Source organism: Chenopodium album, chromosome 25 (assembly GCF_948465745.1).
Source record: "Chenopodium album chromosome 25, dcCheAlbu1.1, whole genome shotgun sequence".
NCBI classification, from domain to species: domain Eukaryota; kingdom Viridiplantae; phylum Streptophyta; class Magnoliopsida; order Caryophyllales; family Amaranthaceae; genus Chenopodium; species Chenopodium album.
In genome coordinates this window covers 21,889,260-21,908,694 of record NC_137858.1, presented here as the reverse complement: position 1 = coordinate 21,908,694, position 19,435 = coordinate 21,889,260, and the positions used below count along the sequence as shown (strand labels likewise).

Below are 19,435 nucleotides of genomic sequence, written 5' to 3'. Positions count from 1 at the left end.
TCAGTTTATCAAGTCAATCATAGTCTATGCGAGTCCCTTGGCAAATTCAATTTTGCAGGTCTCAATTACAGCCCACGTTCGGGGACAAGCGAACCATCTACAGCCCACATTCGAGGACAAGCGAACCATCTACAGCCCACGTTTGGGGACAAGCGAACCAACTACAACCCACGTCCGGGGACAAGCGGACCATCTACATGTTGGGGTTTGGTGAGTCCGACTCACCGTGGAAACGACCCCGACCCAAGGAACCACTCGTAATTAATAAAACCATAAAGCATAAATAAACACAAGAAAAGGAAGAACGAATCATACCCTTGAAGCGAGCTTCGCCCTCTCAAAACGGGCTCTTACTTGAGCATCGCAAATGCCATGCCTCCAAGGTATCCACCCACAAAGGACGAACACGACTTTATAGGTCCGTTACCTTGGAGTTAGCAAGGTCCGACCAAAACCCAAGTGTTAATGGAGTTTAAGAGTTTTGCCCAAAATATGGAATGCTCTTTCTAACTCCCACTCAAGCACTTTACTCCAAATCACAAGGTTGGTATTTATAGAGGAAAGTATGAGTGGGAATTTCTATCCCATCAATGTGGGATCAAAATTCCACAAATTAATTTAAAGCCAAATTAAATTAAAATTGCAAACTAATAATAAATCTACAAGTGGCACTACCATGTGAAAAGGGTGGTGAGGACCACATGGAGAGTAGGGAGCCATACGTGCTCCCCACTCAATACTCTCCTTGTGCCACATGTCCCTCACCCACTCGTTTCCATATTCCTCATGCTTCCCCTATATGACCGGCCCTATGGCCCAGCCACGAGCCCAGCCCCGCACCAAATTGCGGGCTGCTGTTGTGCGTGGCATGCCTCGCACATTTGGTGCGGGCTGCTGCTATGCGTGCGCGGCTAGCACGCCTAGCTTGCTGCAGCTAGCTGCTGCACGCACCATGCGCACGCGGCTGCTAGCTTGTTGGTATTAGCATTGCTGCGCTAGCACGCACCAGCCAGCCATGCTAGGCTCGGCTTGGTGCGCTTGCTAGCCATCTATGCTTGGACATTTTTTCCCCTAGCATTCGGGTGCCCGGGGCACTCCGATGCTAGGGATATGTTGGGAATATGGTCGATTTATTATTATTTTGCACGTGTCGTCTTTTATTATTTTTCGACTCGACTTCTGACGCTCGGTTTCGACGTTCCAAGCTCGAATTACCGACGTCTAAATATTTAACACTCGGGCGACGAATTAATTTCTTCCGAATTAATTCGTCGAGTCGGTTCGTATATTTTGCTTGGGTGTGACCCGAAGGGTTCAGTCAAGATTAAGCTGTAATATTAATTATATTAATATTACTGATCGAAAGCGGGCGGCTATCTGGGATAGAGGACCTAGCCGCCCGCTATCTGTCGTTATAATCTCCAGTTACGGCAGACGTTTGGCGGATACCAAAGCGGACTAGTACTCAAACAAGAGACCTCCCACTACTCATGGTTATGGAAAAGAGTTCCGATAGTAATAATGAGAAAAATACTTATGACCATTTTTAAATCTATTAAAGTATTCTCATAGGTCGATCCAGTATGGTTCTAAACCAATACCTGTGCAAATGATTTATATCCTCATAGCACAAGAAACGGTGCTATAAATCATACTACACACTAATCTCTAATGGTCATTAATCGTCCACAAATATATGACCTTGATTAGGGATAATTTTCAATTAAAATATTCAACGTTCACTTAATAGGTGTTTCTTTATCCAAGCCATTGACTTGATACCCTATTTTGAATATTTATTAAAATCGAATGGACTCATTATTTAATTCTAAACCGCAATTAAATAGAGACGGAGTGATTTAAATTGCATGAAAAATTTTAATTACTCCCAAAACTGAATGGTTCATCATAGTGCTTTACATTAACATTGTCCAAAATTTAATTAAAACACTGTAAGATGGAAATCAAAGCCAGTTCGCGACATGCTTGGTTCCCATTGCCTCAATGTGTTTGTTGTGCTTCACTTGAGACAAAGGTTTAGTAAGTGGATCGGCTACTGTAGACACCTAAAAATGTCTCCCCAAAACCAAACCCGATGATGAACAACCTTTCACCTTGGAGTGCTTAAATCCATATTCCCAATACATTTCATAAACCAACCCAATTCCTAACCCATTTTTACAAATCCTAACGAATAAGTTGTGGCTAAAATACTAAACAGAGTCCAAACCGAACCTAAGCCCACCTTACCTACGACCCAATGATCATGTGGAGGGTCCAAAGGATTTAATCCCACTTCTAATCCAATTATGATTAATTGGAAGATTCTATAAGTTTCTAAAAGATCCTAATTATCCTTTTTGAAAAGATAAGATTAAAGAGTTTGAAATAGAATAAAACTCCATTAGTAATTCGATTCGAATTGAAAGACGTTCAAAGGTTGTCAGATATTTTTTTCGTGCTTCATAATTTTTTTCTAATTCTTATATCGTTGGATAGCTCTCGAAATTATCTTTCCAATGATATATTATAATATTAATTCCGGGCTATAACGAAAAAGATATGAGCGAAATACGAAACTCTATCTAAAACTGACACCGTCCCACTATTTCGGCCATATCTTTAATTCTAAAAAATATTTTAATCTGATTCTAATTGGGTTAGAAATTAGACTTCATGATCTTTCCAACGATATCTTATTCATCTTATTCCGATTTCTGGATCAAAAGAAATGATAAAAACAAAAACCGCAAAAAGTGTTGTCTATCGCAAGAGTTTTATCCGATTAGAATTCTTATCTTTTCTTGATTCGACCCCTCTTTTTTCCCTATAAATAGAGGTCATATCTCTCCTTTTTCAATCATCAACAAGCTTGATCATCAAATCCTTCTCTCTTCCTCTCTTTTCTACCAAAAATCATTCTCTTCTCTTTCTCTTATATTCTAAGCCTCAAACATATATTCCTAATTACATCATTCTTCCCCTAAGCACTCCAAGGAGTCCATATTTAACTCGAGGTTCCGTCCTTAAACCAAGGCGTGAAAGGTATAATTAAATGAGGGTTTGGACCAAATCAACTCTACTTTTTAGTTAATTTAATTTCAATTCTATTTATTTTTTATTGAAGTTACTAACAATTTATTAATGATGTAGCAATTTAAAGGAACGCGCGGAATGTGAGTAATTAATTAATTTAATTACTTTTTTTATTTTCTTATTGCTAGTATCATGATTAGGATTATTTTTATTTGATTTGGACTAACGCTAGTATTGTTGAATTGCTTCCAATATTAATGTTGATTATATTATTATTATTTATGATCACCATATTGCATGTTTAAAAGGAATATGTAATTGAATATCACGCCTAATAAGATAATTTGGACAATCGGTTTAGGTTCCTTTAATCTTGTTATTTAATCAAGTAATCACTAATATTTTAGAATTACGTGTGCATTAATATTCAACAAATTTAGCATAATAAAAGTTTGGAGCGAATTGAATCTTTGTTTGCATGCCTTTGAGTTCGCAAGAATACTATTCATAATAAGAATCGAGTAGAGGCCAATACGGGCGAATGTTACTCCATGACTCACTTCGTACCATCATCCCCGATCTTCCTTTCGTGGTTCCGAACCATATGGAGTTAGTAATCTCATGGATTATGAATGGGGTGTAACCTTCACGGGTCAATCGTTGTTGCCTTTCGTTGTCCTTTTTCGTGGTTGCCTTTTATGATCCGTGAACGGTTTACAAGTTCCTTAAAAACTTGTTGGTGGCTCCCTACTTTCCTTGTCCCTAATCGTGTCCCCAATAGTATATGTCAATTCCCACTTCCTATGAGTGCCAAGCATATTCACAACATGCTTTTACATAGGCGCACTTCAAACAACGCCTACAATTTCGCGACTCCACTGGGGAGGATTCTTGGTTATTTATCGATTTGAGTGATCGGTATTTAATTGAGATGAGTGGATGAGACTTGAAAGATTCTTGAATTGTATTCCTGCGATTTAATTGGCATTGTCACATATGCATATGCATATTAGGTTACCTATTTTTCCACAATAGTACGTGTTCTACGTACGTGGCTAGCCTGGGGGATTTAAGCTCTATCAACCCAAAAACGCTCATGACAATAAGGGTTCATCCGAGTTTTTAAATCCACCCAAACCATGGAGTCGAGTTCGATTTCATCACGAACTCGCGGAGCCGCCCGTTGGCATACACCCTCAAGGGAGGCTGTCTTGCTAACGTGTCCAAACTCTTAACCATGGTACCCGTTGACACTCAAATAAGCTTGACCATATATAGTGGAACATAGATCTTGACTTTAGGTTCCGAACTTCATTGCATCATTCGTGACAATGTGCTTATGTGTGCATATTTTTAATTTTTTTTTTTCTTTTTTTTTTTCCTCTTATCAAACCTTCTTTTTATTTATTAGAGTCGAGTCATAGACTTTTATTATTTATTTTGTTTCAACCCGGATTTTTATTCCCGTATCTTGCATAAGAGTCAACTTGTTTTGGTCATAGCCGGAGTTCTAGAATGAGTTACGTGTCGTGCCACATATGGATCTGTAGCCCCGAGTTTTATCTTTTATGTAACGTTGGTTTCGCCACAATCAAAGTCACAAAACAAAAGTTATAACCGATATACTACAGTCTGTCCAGTTTTAGGTGTCTTTTTAGCGTCAATTTTCTTTCTTTTTAATTTTTTTTTCGTGTCAAGCTAGTCTTAGCCAAGTCCTTTTATCCGTGTCAACTCGTATAACATGGTATTATAGATTTTTATTTATTTATTTATACCCATGAGTCTTAACTCTTCTAGAATTCTAGTTCTCTTCCTAGTTTCTTGTGTTTTTTTTTTTTTTGTGCTAACCTTAACATGTGTTCTTTGTCTTTGATTGTGGTTGATCTTATTTATGACTAACGGTTGCCAATGGACCGTTTTCACCTAGTAAATAGCATAACAATAAAATTGGACAAAATTAATCAAGTTAGTTTGTCTTTTAGTCATCCGTGCTATTTGGTCTTTTGGTCCTTTGTTTTTCACAACGTCATCATGTATAGCTTATAAGTGACTTTTATGTCACTTTTAGGGTGTTTATTGAGTCGTTTTTCGGCTTATTTTTCCAACAATTTAACCCTTTTTATCCTTTATTTCTTTATTTACTTATTCTCGTCTTTTATCTTTATTTCGAGTATTTAAATAGTTTTTAATAGTTTTTAGCTTATTTTCTTAATTTATTTAATTTATCTTATTTTCTTTGTTTTTATTTTAAGTTTTTAGTTCTTGTTATTTAATAAGTTCCTACTTTCTTTTATTTTCTTATTTTATTTTATTTTCATATTTGTTTTACTTTATTTTATTTAATTTCTTTTGATTTTATTTTTTAGTTTATTTATTTTATTTTATTTTTATTTTATCTTCCAATTCACCCTCGTGTTTTTAATTGTAGGTGTTCCGGGTCTCAAGGTCATGTTCGAGTTCAAAGTCCAAGATTCGAGGCACATTGCACAAGCCCATAGCTGCTGCCACCTAAACCTACACCACACCATCACCACCCATTTTCTTAACCTCCACCACACACACACACCACTCAAAAGCACAAACCACACACCAATCCCCTGCTCCCTGCCTTCTCAACACCACCAACTGTAACACCAACTACGCTCAACAACCACCTCCAATCACACTAATACACCAGCCACCGCCAAAACCACCATCAATCACCACCAAACCACTCACCCACACACTCTTCGCAACTCCCCTGTTTCAACCAAACAGAGCAGCCACGCATCTCACCCCACACACCACCAACACCAACAGCAACATTAACAACAACCACACACTCCACCATTGCTGCCCCCTTCACCACAAAAAACAGCAACCACCATTCACCCCGCAACACACTCTTCGCAACTCCCTTGCTTCAACCTCTACTCACCCACGCACTCTATCACCACATCCTCAAACCACTACAGCCACCACACCACCTCTGCGCGCAGCAGCCGCAAATCAGCAGCACCAGCCACCGTCGCGCACACACCCTGTTCTCACCTCGCAACAATCGCCCATCAATCGGAATTTGCAGCCTCTCAATTAGCAATTAATTACCCAAAAATTTATCCCCAATTCGATAGGAGCTACTCGCGGCCGCGCAGCACTGTTAGAAGGCGCACAAATGGAGTCCAAAATCAGAGTTGAGGCAGTAGCATTTAAGCGACCTATGCGCGATGTCTTCGCGGGCGCGCATTTCTGGGTTCATATTGAACCATATCACGAGCTTCGCACATGATATTTAATGAGATCGAATGGTTGAGATTACAGATCGAAGATGATGTTCGTTAATAGCCATTGATGATGTGATGTGCGGCGGTGATGCGCTTCAATGGAGAACAGAGCAGCCGAGGTTGAAGAGGAAGGAAGAATCGGGGGAGGGTCTGATAGTTTTGCATTTTTAGGATTTTTGTTTTATTTTCTTTAGTTTCCCCTTTTCTTTTATTCTTTAGTTATTTATTTATTTTCTTTTCTTATTTCTTTATTTTATTTTTATTTTCTTTCTTTACTTCCCTTTTTACTTTTTTGGTCCTTCTTTTTATTTTTCTATTTTTCCTAGCTTAGTATAAATACCCATTTTCGGGGTAACTAGAAGGATATCATCTATTATGCTATTTTCTTAGTTAGTTTAGGAGAGCTTCTCTCTCTTAGGGTTTGATTAGATAATTTTTAGAGAGATAAAGTAGATTATTGCTCAATTTTCTTCCATGTAATCAATTTTGGTCAAGTTTTATGAATTGTGCTTCTTTATTCTCTTGATGTTGCTTGTGTCTAATAGGGTGCATGAGAATGATCCTAATTAGCATAGACCTCTTTCATTGATTTGCCTAGACTATTGCATGAGAATGAATTGTATAGGTAGGATCTTGTGTTCTTTGGCATGTTCTTCATGATAACTATCATTATTCCCCTCTTTCTAATCATGTTTGACACCCCCGTATCCCTAGCATTGTTCTCTCTTGATTCTATTCATCTTTATCTTTGGTTATTCGTAGTTTTAGTGCTTTTTTATCCAAAAAAAAAAACCAACAAAATATTCCCCTTTTGACTTTTGCATTAGTGATATTGATGTTGGACGAGTGAGCTTCCTCAGTGGTTCGACCCTTTACTTGCCCCTATACTTGTATTAGGGTAGTTTAGGTTTTACAAATTTTTAATTTGATTGGGGTTAATAGTTTAACGACCTATCCTAGCCCGATCAAATTTTGGCGCCGTTGCCGGGGAAGCGGCTTGTTTTGCATTTATTTTTGCTATTGTTAGAGTCATTTTATTTGCTTTCTTTTTATTATTTTGCCTTTTTTTTAATCCTACTTGTCATTGCTAATCGTGTGCTTAGATTTGTTGTATTCAAAGAGAGATATGGCAAGGCAAGAGGATGACCTTCTTTTTAAGGAGTTTGGAAATCCGAAAGTCTATGAGCTCACGAGTGGTATACTTCTCCCAACCACCGAGTCTAAATTCACAATCCATCCACAATATGCTAGTATGGTACAAGTTGAGCAATTTTCCGGAAGTGCAGGTGAAGACCCCATTGAGCATTTGGAACGATTCCTTGAGTTGTGTGCAATGATGCAAAAAAATGAAGTGAGCCAAGACTACATTCGTATGCATCTCTTTCGGCAATCTCTCACCGGAAGAGCAAAGAAATGGCTCAAGCTTTTGAAGCCCAACTCTCTCACCACATGGAAAGATGTTGCGAAGGCCTTTCTCAAGAGGTTCATTTCCGATGAGCAAACCGCAAAAATGAGGAGGAAGATAGCTTCTTTTGAGCAAGAACCGGATGAAACTCTTGGGGAAGCATGGGAAAGGTTTAAGGATTTGATTAGAGCATGTCCTAACCATGGATTCAACCATAATTTGCTCATGAGATTCTTTTATGATGTCTTGGAGCCAATGTCAAGAACCAATCTAGATGTAGGTGCCGGTGGCCAATTGATTAAGATCCCTCAAAGCCAAGTTGAATCTACAATTGAAGAGGTGGCTACTAGCTATTCTTGGGGAGATCAAAGAAGGTCCCAAGGAAAGCAAGGTGATCTTTATGAGTTGGAGAAAGTCGGTAAACTTAAGCACATAGTTGAACTCTTGAATGAAGGTCTTTCCAAGTTGAACTCAAGTGTTGGTTTGGGTTCGAAACCGTCACAAATCATTGATTTCTCATGTGCTTGTTGTGGTGGGACGGATCATGATGCATTGTATTGTAGAGAGTTCAATCCCAAGCAAGGTGAGGCTTTGACTTTGAGGGAAGAAGAGTTTGTAACCCAAGCTCAATCTCAACAACTTCAACAACCTCCAAAACAAGAAAACTCCTACCTCCAAGATGAACCTCTTTTCAATCCTCTAACCGAAAATTTTTCTTACCCTTCCATCCAAATGGGGAACTTTCAAGATCAACATCAAGACCAAAATCCTCAAGCGTATGAAGAACAATCCCCACCCGACCACACACAAACCCAAATTCTTCAACAACGTCAAATTCTCACTCAACAATTCCAAGAGATCAAATCTCACAATGAAGTTGTTGACTCCCAACTAGCCAACATTTCTTCTCTCCATTTAACCGCAAAACTCCCCTTACAATCATTTACTAACCCTTCATACACTTATCAACCCGAAACTTGCCAGGCGGATGAAAGTAAGGAAGACAAGGTTGTGGAGGATGTGGTTGAGAAGAAGGTTCAAGAACAAAATGAGGAGCCATTTGATTTTAGTGAACCTAACAAGTTTGAAGGCCCGGTTCCCTTCCCTTGTAGGCTAGTTGAGAATGTTGTTTTGAAGAGCCCTATGGCGGTGAGCGTATGTAGAGTTGATGTGGTCAATGGTGTGATGGATAATGAGAGCTTAACTCCATGTGATGATAAGGTGACAATGAGGTATGATGACTTTCTTGAAGTTCCCGCTTGGTTTGAAGGCTCTCTTGAGGAAGGTGAGGTTTCCCTTCCTAATATCGAGGATTCCAAGCTTCATCGCCCTTTTAGAAGGAAAAGAAAGAAGACAGAAAAAAGAAGAAGAAACGACAAGAAGAAGAGAAAAAGAAAAGATGAGCCACCATTGGCTCTTGATTCATTCCCTCCTTTCCCTTGTGGTGATTTGAGACCTCAAGGAGTGCTAGTTCTCAAGCTTGGGGGCATCTATTATTCAATCCTCAAGTTTATGAGGGTGATGTTCTTTATTCCACCTTGAAGGAGGTGAAGGGTCAAGCTAGAGACCATAAACAAGCGCTTCCCGGGAGGCAACCCGGAGGATTTCTACCCCTCTTTCTCCCCCTCCTTTCTTTTTCTTTTTTGTTTTCTTTCTTTGTTTTCTTTTAATGTTTTCTTTTATGTCTTGTCTTGCCTTGTAGGTTGCTTTTTTGAAGCTTGGAGCGGAGTGACATTTGGTGAACTCGATTTTATGCTCCTTTATTCTTTTAAGCCAACCTCTCGGTGAGACCTTTCTTGCTTTCACTCTTTTAATTTTTATTTGAGTGCTTAGTTTAAGGTTAGTTTAGGAAGAAGTTGAATGGTTCGAGGTTGTTTGCATTGGTTCTAAGGAACCTGGGATCGTTGATGTTGTTATCAACGGTCATTTGTATGACGATTGGGATTTACTTGAATTACATGGCTCATTTGTGAACCTTTTTATTTCTTCCTCTTGTTTTTGTGTTGTTTTTCCCTTTTGTGTGACAAACATGACTATGACAAGTTGAAATGATTTTTATTTGGAATTCGCTCATTCATTCGGATTCGTGTGCCTTTCATGATGATGTGTCTTTGAATGCTTATCTTCCTAGTTAATGAGGGTTTACACGGTTTGAGAGTGCTTAGGGTTGAACTAGACACATTTTAAGCTAAGGTAGCCCGGTTAAGAACTTTTGAGGACGTTTGAACCCCTAGTTCACGGGAAAGTGGTAAGATGGTGTTGCTCTCTATGGTGAATAGGATTCCCTTGGTTGGTATTTGCTTATTTCTTATCCCGTGTGAGCGTCATTTGTTCTAGCCTTCATCATTCTTGTGAGCGGCAGTTAGGATCCTTAACTATGAATAACTTAATCCTTGTGTTGTCCTCTAGCTCCCAAGATCGTGACCAAGCAACTTTAGGGGAGGAAAAGGGCACCACTTTTCTTATTTTTCTTTATCTTCTTTTTGTTTTGTTACATATTTCGTTTTTATTTTGCATTTGCTCCTCTTGCCAACCTTTTGAGCCTATTCCCTTTCTTGATTATGAGCCACATTACAAGCCTTATGACCTTTCGTTTCCCTAACCCTTAGTTTGTGAAGCATTTCGGTTTAAAAGTTTGTTTTGTGTTGTAATAAAATGAGAAAGTATTATGCTCTTTGTACCAAGCAAGAAAAGTAAATTGTATATATTGTGTGAAATAAAGCAAATGTTAAGAAAAAGCCGTCCAAAGTTAAATAAAGGCAAGGACAAAAAAAAAAAAAAAAAAAAAAAAAAAAAAAAAAAAAAACTAGTTTGGTTTCGTTTTCTTCCCTAGTTTAAGCATTGAGGACAATGCTTTGTTCAAGCTTGGGGGGGAGCGTTACTTCGTTTTTGTTTTTATTGAGTGTCGGTGTCGAATAAGCTTGGGGGAGATGGCATTATTGGTATTTTTGTTTGATGTTTGGTGATTTCTTGAGTTTGTTTTTGAGGTTTGATCACCCTTTTGCTTCACATAGGAAATATCACCAAAATTTTCAAATTTTGTCCCCGCCTTGACCCTTAGCCGTACGTTACAACCCTAGTAAAGACCCTTTGACTTTAGAGGGGTGAGGTCAATGACTGGTGGAGGGAGATAGATTTCAACCCTATGGAGAGAGTATGCATAGTTGAGATGTCGGGATGACCTTATGATTCTACATAAAAATTTCTTTTTCCGGTTCCCTCGAAGAATCATGAGGAGCTAACTAAGGGATGATTTGAACCTAGTGGAGAGAACGTGGACTGTCTTGGATGGGGCTAGGGCGGAGAGTGAAATCATTAGTTCTCTATGCTTAGCTTAGGTTTGTCTCTTTCAACCATGAGCATCTCGGAACGTGTATTCCCTTATTTAATTAAGAAAGGTGAGCATTCTTTGGTGCATGTCTCTATGTTTTGAGTCCAAATGGAGCATTTTCTATCTAAAAGCTTGTTTGGTTTTCTTAAGCCTTGTCAAGCCATGTTGGTCGTGGTTGTGCTTGCTTTTGTGTTTGCTTTTCTTTTTCTTTTTGTTTTGCCTTTGTTTTGTCTGGAGTTGTGGGTTAAACTCTTAGGACACCCTCACGAGAGCACACTCGTCCTCTAGGGCGATCTAGGGGTTTAAAGGGCTTGTCATTAGTTGCTAAAAGTGACCGTGATTCCTACGAAAGTGAGTTAGTGTACATTCTTGTCTCCTTTAGTGTTCTAGCTTTGCTTGAATAAATCATTCTCCTTTTCCCGTGTTTCATGTTAATTTGCTCGAGGACCAGCAAAAGGTAAGCTTGGGGGAGTTTGATAAGTGACTTTTATGTCACTTTTGGGTGTTTATTGAGTCGTTTTTCGGCTTATTTTTCCAATAATTTAACCCTTTTTGTCCTTTATTTCTTTATTTACTTATTCTCGTCTTTTATCTTTATTTCGAGTATTTAAGTAGTTTTTAATAGTTTTTAGCTTATTTTCTTAATTTATTTAATTAATCTTATTTTCTTTGTTTTTATTTTAAGTTTTTAGTTCTTGTTATTTAATAAGTTCCTAGTTTCTTTTATTTTCTTATTTTATTTTATTTTCTTTTTTTTTTAGAAAGAAAAATCCATTAATAAGAAAGCCATACGACATCTACAAAGATATTCAACCCCAACAAGAACATTACAAAATAAATCAAAAGGCTAATTGCTTCATCAATACTATAGACACCGCATAGAATTTCCGTGAGGGAGCGTCCCCCGCTAATATCGCCACAGGCTTTTATATCACACGAGAGACTATCTATGGAACAGCTTTCGCCTTTGCGTATGTAGTCATAGAGAAACCTACCCTCTGATCCATCTTCATGTGCCCGTCGAATTGACACGCCTTGCAAACCTGCATCAGTCCTTGTTAATGAACAAGCCCTAAATTCCATAGATCAAAATCTAGGAAATAAACACACACAAAAATAAAAACAAACCAAAAATCCCACAAAAGGGGAATTATTGAAACCTAAAATGCAAAATTAAAGAAAAACAAGGAAAAAAGGGTCGGAAATAGTATAATTTTCGAAGAAATTAGACTATTTCCGACCTAAACAGCCGAACTTTTAGAAAACCCTAGCAGAGAGGGAGAGAGGGGCGAGGAGAGGAGAGGAGAAGAGTTTTTTAGCAATCAAAATGACTAATCTTACGAGTAGTATTATTTTATTTTATTTTCATATTTGTTTTACTTTATTTTATTTAATTTCTTTTGATTTTATTTTTAATTTAATTTTATTTTAGTTTATTTTTATTTTATTTTATTTTATCTTCCAATTCACCCTCGTGTTTTTAATTGTAGGTGTTCCGGGTCTCAAGGTCATGTTCGAGTTCAAAGTCCGAGATTCGAGGCACAATGCACAAGCCCATAGCTGCTGCCACCTAAACCTACACCACACCATCACCACCCATTTTCTTAACCTCCACCACACACACACACCACTCAAAGCACAAACCACACACTAATCCCCTGCTCCCTGCCTTCTCAACACCACCAACTGTAACAGCAACTACACTCCACAACTACCTCCAATCACACCAATACACCAGCCACCGCCAAAACCACCATCAATCACCACCAAACCACTCACCCACACACTCTTCGCAACTCCCCTGTTTCAACCAAACAGAGCAGCCACGCATCTCACCCCACACACCACCAACACCAACAGCAACATCAACAACAACCACGCACTCCACCATTGCTGCCCCCTTCACCACACAAAACAGCAACCACCATTCACCCCGCAACACACTCTTCGCAACTCCCTTGCTCCAACCTCTACTCACCCACGCACTCTATCACCCCATCCTCAAACCACTACAGCCACCACACCACCTCTGCGCGCAGAAGCCGCAAATCAGCAGAACCAGCCACCGCCGCGCACACACCCTGTTCTCACCTCGCAACAATCGCCCATCAATCGGAATTTGCAGCCTCGCAATTGGCAATTAATTACCCAAATTTATCCCCAATTCGATAGGAGCTACTTGCGGCCGCGCAACACTGTCAGAAGGCGCACAAATGGAGTCCAAAATCAGAGTTGAGGCAGTAGCATTTGCGCGACCTATGCGCGATGTCTTCGCGGGCTCGCATTTCTGGGTTCATATTGAACCATATTACGAGCTTTGCACATGATATTTAATGAGATCGAATGGTTGAGATTACAGATCAAAGATGATGTTCGTTGATAGCCATTGATGATGTGATGTGCGGCGGTGATGCGCTTCAATGGAGAACAGAGCAGCCGAGGTTGAAGAGGAAGGAAGAATCGGGGGAGGGTCTGATAGTTTTGCATTTTTAGGATTTTTGTTTTATTTTCTTTAGTTTCCGCTTTTCTTTTATTCTCTAGTTATTTATTTATTTTCTTTTCTTATTTCTTTATTTTTTTTTATTTTCTTTCTTTATTTCCCTTTTTACTTTTTTTTCCTTCTTTTTATTTTTCTATATTTTTCCTAGCTTAGTATAAATACCCGTTTTTGGGGTAATTAGAAGGATATCATATATTATGCTATTTTCTTAGTTAGTTCAGGAGAGCTTCTCTCTCTTAGGGTTAGATTAGATAATTTTTAGAGAGATAAAGTAGATTATTGCTCAATTTTCTTCCAAGTAATCAATTTTGGTCAAGTTTAATTTTCAATCAAGCAATTCCTTCAAGTTTTCATCTTTCATTAATCCTCTCTCTAGTAATCTCTAATCCTTTCCTTTAGCTTAATTTATTTGCTTTATTGTTGCTTATTTTTGTTAATATTTTTAGTTCATCTAGTTATTATTGTTTTCATTGTTTTTAATCATGCTTAGTTTTGTGCTTCTTGAGTTTATTTTTAGTATTGCTATTATGTTTAACCTCCCTTTTCTAGGCTAATTTCTTAGCTAGGGGAAGGGGGTGGAAAATATGTGTTGAATGTTGGATGAATAATGATGGTTGGATTGAATACATGCCTTAAATTGATGAAAGACATGATTTTTAATGGCTTGAGATTATTGTTGCACTTTATTTGATTGCCTTCTAGTTTAAATGCATGAAAATGATTTGAACTAGATTAAGATCACCTCTATTTTAATGATTGCATGGGAATGAGTTGTTAAAATGGAGTTTTATGAATTGTGCTTCTTTATTCTCTTGATGGTGCTTGTGTCTAATAGGATGCATGAGAATGATCCTAATTAGCATAGACCTCTTTCATTGATTTGCCTAAACTATTGCATGAGAATGAATTGTTTAGGTAGGATCTTGTGTTCTTTGGCATGTTCTTCATGATAACTATCATTATTCCCCTCTTTCTAATCATGTTTGACACCCCCGTATCCCTAGCGTTGTTCTCTCTTAATTCTATTCATCTTTATCTTTGCTTATTCGTAGTTTTAGTGCTTTTTATCCAAAAAAAAAACCAAAAAAATATTCCCCTTTTGACTTTTGCATTAGTGATATTGATGTTGGACGAGTGAGCTTCCTCAGTGGTTCGACCCTTTACTTGCCCCTATACTTGTATTAGGGTAGTTTAGGTTTTATAAATTTTTAATTTGATTAGGGTTAATAGTTTAACGACCTATCCTAGCCCGATCACTAGCCATGCGTTCCTACCACGAGTCATAATAAACTCACCTAATAACACATGTTGAGTCGTTGCACACACTTTGTCTTCGAGTAATGCACTATATTGTTTATGATCGTATACAAGGACCATGCATGCGTCGTTTTCCGTTATAATAGGAATGAGTGGAATATTTCACATTGGTTTTGAAATTTTTTTGATACACTCTTCCTTTCCAATCCGAGTATTGAGTCAATGCATTAAGTGAGCTCATTTTGTTCCATAGTACACGAGTTCAAGAATCACTATGCAAGAGTTGGAGTAATAAGAGGAACGTCATTCCTTCCTTCTTTTCTTCCAATCAAAGTATCAACAATAACAAAATTGTTATCCCTCTTGGCAATAACAAGTAATTCATAAGTATCCATGAAAACGAAGCATAAGACAAGTTTCCATACAAGATTTCATGTTTTTTTTTCTTCTTTCGTTCCAACCCTTTTTCCCTAATAAGTCTAGCATAGGTTCTCCTTATCCTTATGTCTATATGCCATGTTCCATCAATAAGCATTTCTTTCCTTTGCATTCGATCATGTCATTTGCAAAAAATATCAATTGTCGAACTAAACACAAGGTACATCAATGATTTGAGGCACCTTTGCAACCCTATCATTCCCTTTAAACCATTTTCAATCACATCCATGTAACACCCCCAAATCTCCTTCTACGTAAATACTATATTTATACATATACAAATACCGTAGAGATAGACTTGGGCGTATTACCGCCACGTGAAAACGTAAGGCTTAATTAATTACTCGAATTGCAGCGGAAAAATAACTAACTTTTATTAATAATAGGAGTAACCATAATAATTGTTTCAAAGTAAACTAATAAAAACTTGTCCATCTATAAATAAAATTAATTCCTAACTATGTGATCCCAATCCCGACTCTAGTATGTGCACGAACAACTTCACACCTGAAATCAAGATTGCTTACCAAAATGGTAAACAGGGCGAACCAAACACAAAAAGGAAAACAGATTAGCAAAAACGCTAAGTACGTATAAGTGCAAGGCATGTAAATACTTTTATCAGGCAAACATGCTTTCGAAATAACCATTTAAATTTAAACCTGTCACGAGTCAATTTCCAAAATTAAACTATCCAAAAAAAATAATTAAACCTTCCAAGGGTAGTAATATTCATCAATAAAAGCTTTCCAAACCAATAGATTTCCAATTTATAAACTTCTCAATTTTTGATATATTCCTAAATCAATTTTCCTCACCTAAGTGTGCACACCCCCCCAAGCAAGTTATACTATACTCGAGGAAAGACCAGATCATATAAAGCTCATGGTCTTACTTAACCAGTCCCGGGTAGAGGGACAATTAAAATACCAAATACTCAGGCCCATAATGAGCTGCAAATTAATTAAATTAAGTAATTTATAAATCAAAAACTTTTATTAAATCGATCAACACTTTTAAAGATTAAACCGTTAAATCGTAAAATTAAATATTTCAACTTATCATGAAAATCGTTAACTTAAAAATTCATACGTTTATTCAAACAATCATTCAAACAAACATTTACCAAAACACGCATTGTATCAAGGACCTGGCCACCTATACGTACCTTGATCACGAGAACAATTAAGGTACGATCACTAAACTTGACCACGATCGAGGGACTCCTCCTACACAATTAAAATAACCTTAATTAATATAAGGTTAACAAAATTAACACAAAACTATAAATAATACTCCACTAGTGCATGAACTACCAAACTATTAACTTTTATCAAAATAATGCTATTAGTATCAATGTGGTAAATAATTCATTAGCTTCTTAGAGGAATAATATTAGTAATAATAATCATAGTATAATAATCAAGACTTGTGGCAAAAAAAACAAAAAAAGAAGGGTGAAGGAAAGAATGTGACACTGCACCTCCTTGATACCAAGTCACGACAGAAGGTTGGCAGCAGGCTAGTTGGGTGGTCGTTGGTGGCGGAAGGGGTAGTTCGGTGGCGGCAACTTGGTTGCGGGTTGCAGAGTTTATTTAAGCTAGATAGAGTAAGAAGAGGATGTGATGAGATAGAGAGTAGAGAAGAGAATTTCTGATTTTGTGTGAATAAGTGGGAAGAATTAAGGGCCTATTTATAGTGTTTAAGGGGTAGTAAGATAGAGTTAAAGGATGGTTGAGATTAACATGGGAACATGATAAATGTAAGTTTGTTAAATGAATATGAGTGAAATTTAGTCTAGGTTAATTCATGTGGGAAAATCCAATGGAAAGGATTAGAGATGGAGTAAGATAAATACTAATATGGTTAAGAAAGATATATTAAATGATTTATAAGTTTAAATAGGATAAAGATAAGTAAGCACTTGGCTTGAGTTTCTTAACTCACGGCCAAAATAATTATTTTTTTTTTAATAAATAAAAAACGAAAATCATTCTTAAATAAATAAAATAATTAGATTTGATAATTAAATCAAGTTAAAATATATAGATAATATCAAAACTAAGATTAGATGTAATTCATGAGATAATAATTAAGCTAAAGTTGTTAAGTATTATTAAGATAAAATCCGGAAAATAAAATTAATAACGGAATATAACGGTAATTAATAAAGTATGGACCGTCCAAGATCATAATTTAGAAATATTTAATTATTTCAATTAATTAAAGAAATTACTAATTAAGAAAATATTTCAAAAAATTGGGGGTATTACAGTCTACCCCCCTTAAAAGAAGTTTCATCCCGAAACTTAAAATTATTTAATAACTCGAATTAATACTCCTAAATTAGTTAAAATTTAGTAAGTTCATGCACAACCTAAGGACTTGACTTAAAAGACTCACTTAATAAAGACATAAAAGGAAAGCGCGAAACTCTAAAGCATTCTACCCCCCTTAAAAGGAAGTTACGTTCCTGTAACTTAAACACTCACCATGAAAAGGTTAGGGTTACGCATTTCTACCTCAGCCTCCGAAGTTGCTCCCTCAACCTTATGGTTCGACTATGGAACCTTGACAAGCTTCACATCCTTGTTTCTGGTGCTTCTAACTTTACTATCTAAAATTCTCACCGGTCTTTCTTCATAGGTCAAACTCTCATCTAGCTCAATTGTCTCTGGTTCTAGCACATGTGCAACATCAGGAACATACTTGCGGATTGGACTCACATGAAAGACATTGTGCACCCTTTCCAACTTGTTGGGTAAGTCCAACTTATATGCTAATTTTCCAACTTTATGAAGAATCTCGTATGGCCCAATGTACTTTGGGCTCAACTTCCCCCTCTTCCCAAATCTCATTACCCCCTTCATAGGAGATATCTTTAGCAACACCTTCTCTCCTACTTGGAATTCTACATCTCTACGCTTCTCATCAGCATAACTTTTCTGTCTATCTTGGGCTGCTTTGATTTTGTCCTGGATTAGCTTCACTTGCTTAACAGTTTCCTCAATCATTTCAGGCCCAAGTACAACAGTTTCACTTATGTCACTCCAACAAACTGGGCTCCTACATTTCCTTCTGTACAAGGCCTCAAATGGGGCCATTCCAATGCTTGCGTGATGGCTATTATTATATGAAAACTCAATCAAGTATAAGTGGTCTTCCCATGAACCTTAATACTCTAATACACATGCTCTCAACATGTCCTCCAAGGTCGGTATAGTCCTTTCAGTCTGACCATCAGTTGCAGGGTGAAAAGCTGTACTCATCAATAGCTTTGTTCCCATGGCCTTTTGCAAACTTTTCCAAAAGTTAGACAAGAACCTCGAATCACGATCTGAAATGATATCTGTAGGCACTCCATGATACTTCACCACAAACTTCACATATGCCCTTCCCAACTGATCCATAGACCAAGTGTTTTTCATAGGTATAAAGGTTGTAGACTTAGTCAATCGATCCAAAATGACCCAAATCGAGTCATTCCCAAATCGATCCAAGTGTTTGTTCCTTGGTAATGCCCCCAGAAAATCCATGGTGATCGAATCCCACTTCCACTTTGGTACTTCCAAGGATTGATTTATTCCTTGTGGCCTTCGATGCTCTATCTTCACTTTGTGGCATGTTAAGCATTTTGCCACAAACTCTGCTACTTCTCTCTTCATGTTTGGCACCAAAAGACCTTTTTCATATCCTTATACAACTTATCCCCTCCAGGATGAATTGAATAAGGAGAGTTATGGGCCTCCTCCATCAGTCTCTGCTTAATGTCCCCACAATGTTGTGGAATACACCATCTCCCTTTAAATCGAATACTTCCATCATCAGCAATAGTAAAGTTCAAAACCTGTCCTCCCTCAATCTTCTCTTTTATTGCCTTCAACTTCGAGTCCCCCAACTGACTTTCTCTAATCTCATCATAAATAGAAGGTTTCACTGCCAAGGCATTTAACATCTTACTGACCTCTCCATGCTCCACCACTTCCAAATTCATCTTCTGAAATTCTACACATAACTGGTCTGGTAAAATCATCAAATTCATCAAATGACTGGTTTTCCTACTTAAAGCATCAGCTACCACATTAGCTTTCCCCTCATGATATTGGATATTTACACTATAATCTTTCATAAATTCCAACCATCGACTCTGTCTCGAGTTTAAATATTGCTGAGTGTAAATGTACTTTAGACTTTGATGATCTATG

General features: G+C 37.5%; 1 protein-coding gene and 1 non-coding gene across 2 annotated transcripts; both read right to left on the bottom strand.

Moving 5' to 3' along the window:
- Nucleotides 1-7,806: 7,806 nt before the first annotated feature.
- On the bottom strand, nucleotides 7,807-7,913 carry LOC145615762 (small nucleolar RNA R71). Its single transcript, XR_014107353.1, has one exon. It is a non-coding gene; the product is annotated as a small nucleolar RNA R71 (small nucleolar RNA).
- A 10,978-nt stretch (nucleotides 7,914-18,891) lies between these two features.
- Nucleotides 18,892-19,359, bottom strand: LOC145613878 (uncharacterized). The gene has a single exon (XM_081668917.1). It carries the CDS (start codon nucleotides 19,357-19,359, stop codon nucleotides 18,892-18,894), a length of 468 nt encoding a protein of 155 aa, XP_081525043.1.
- Nucleotides 19,360-19,435: the final 76 nt, after the last annotated feature.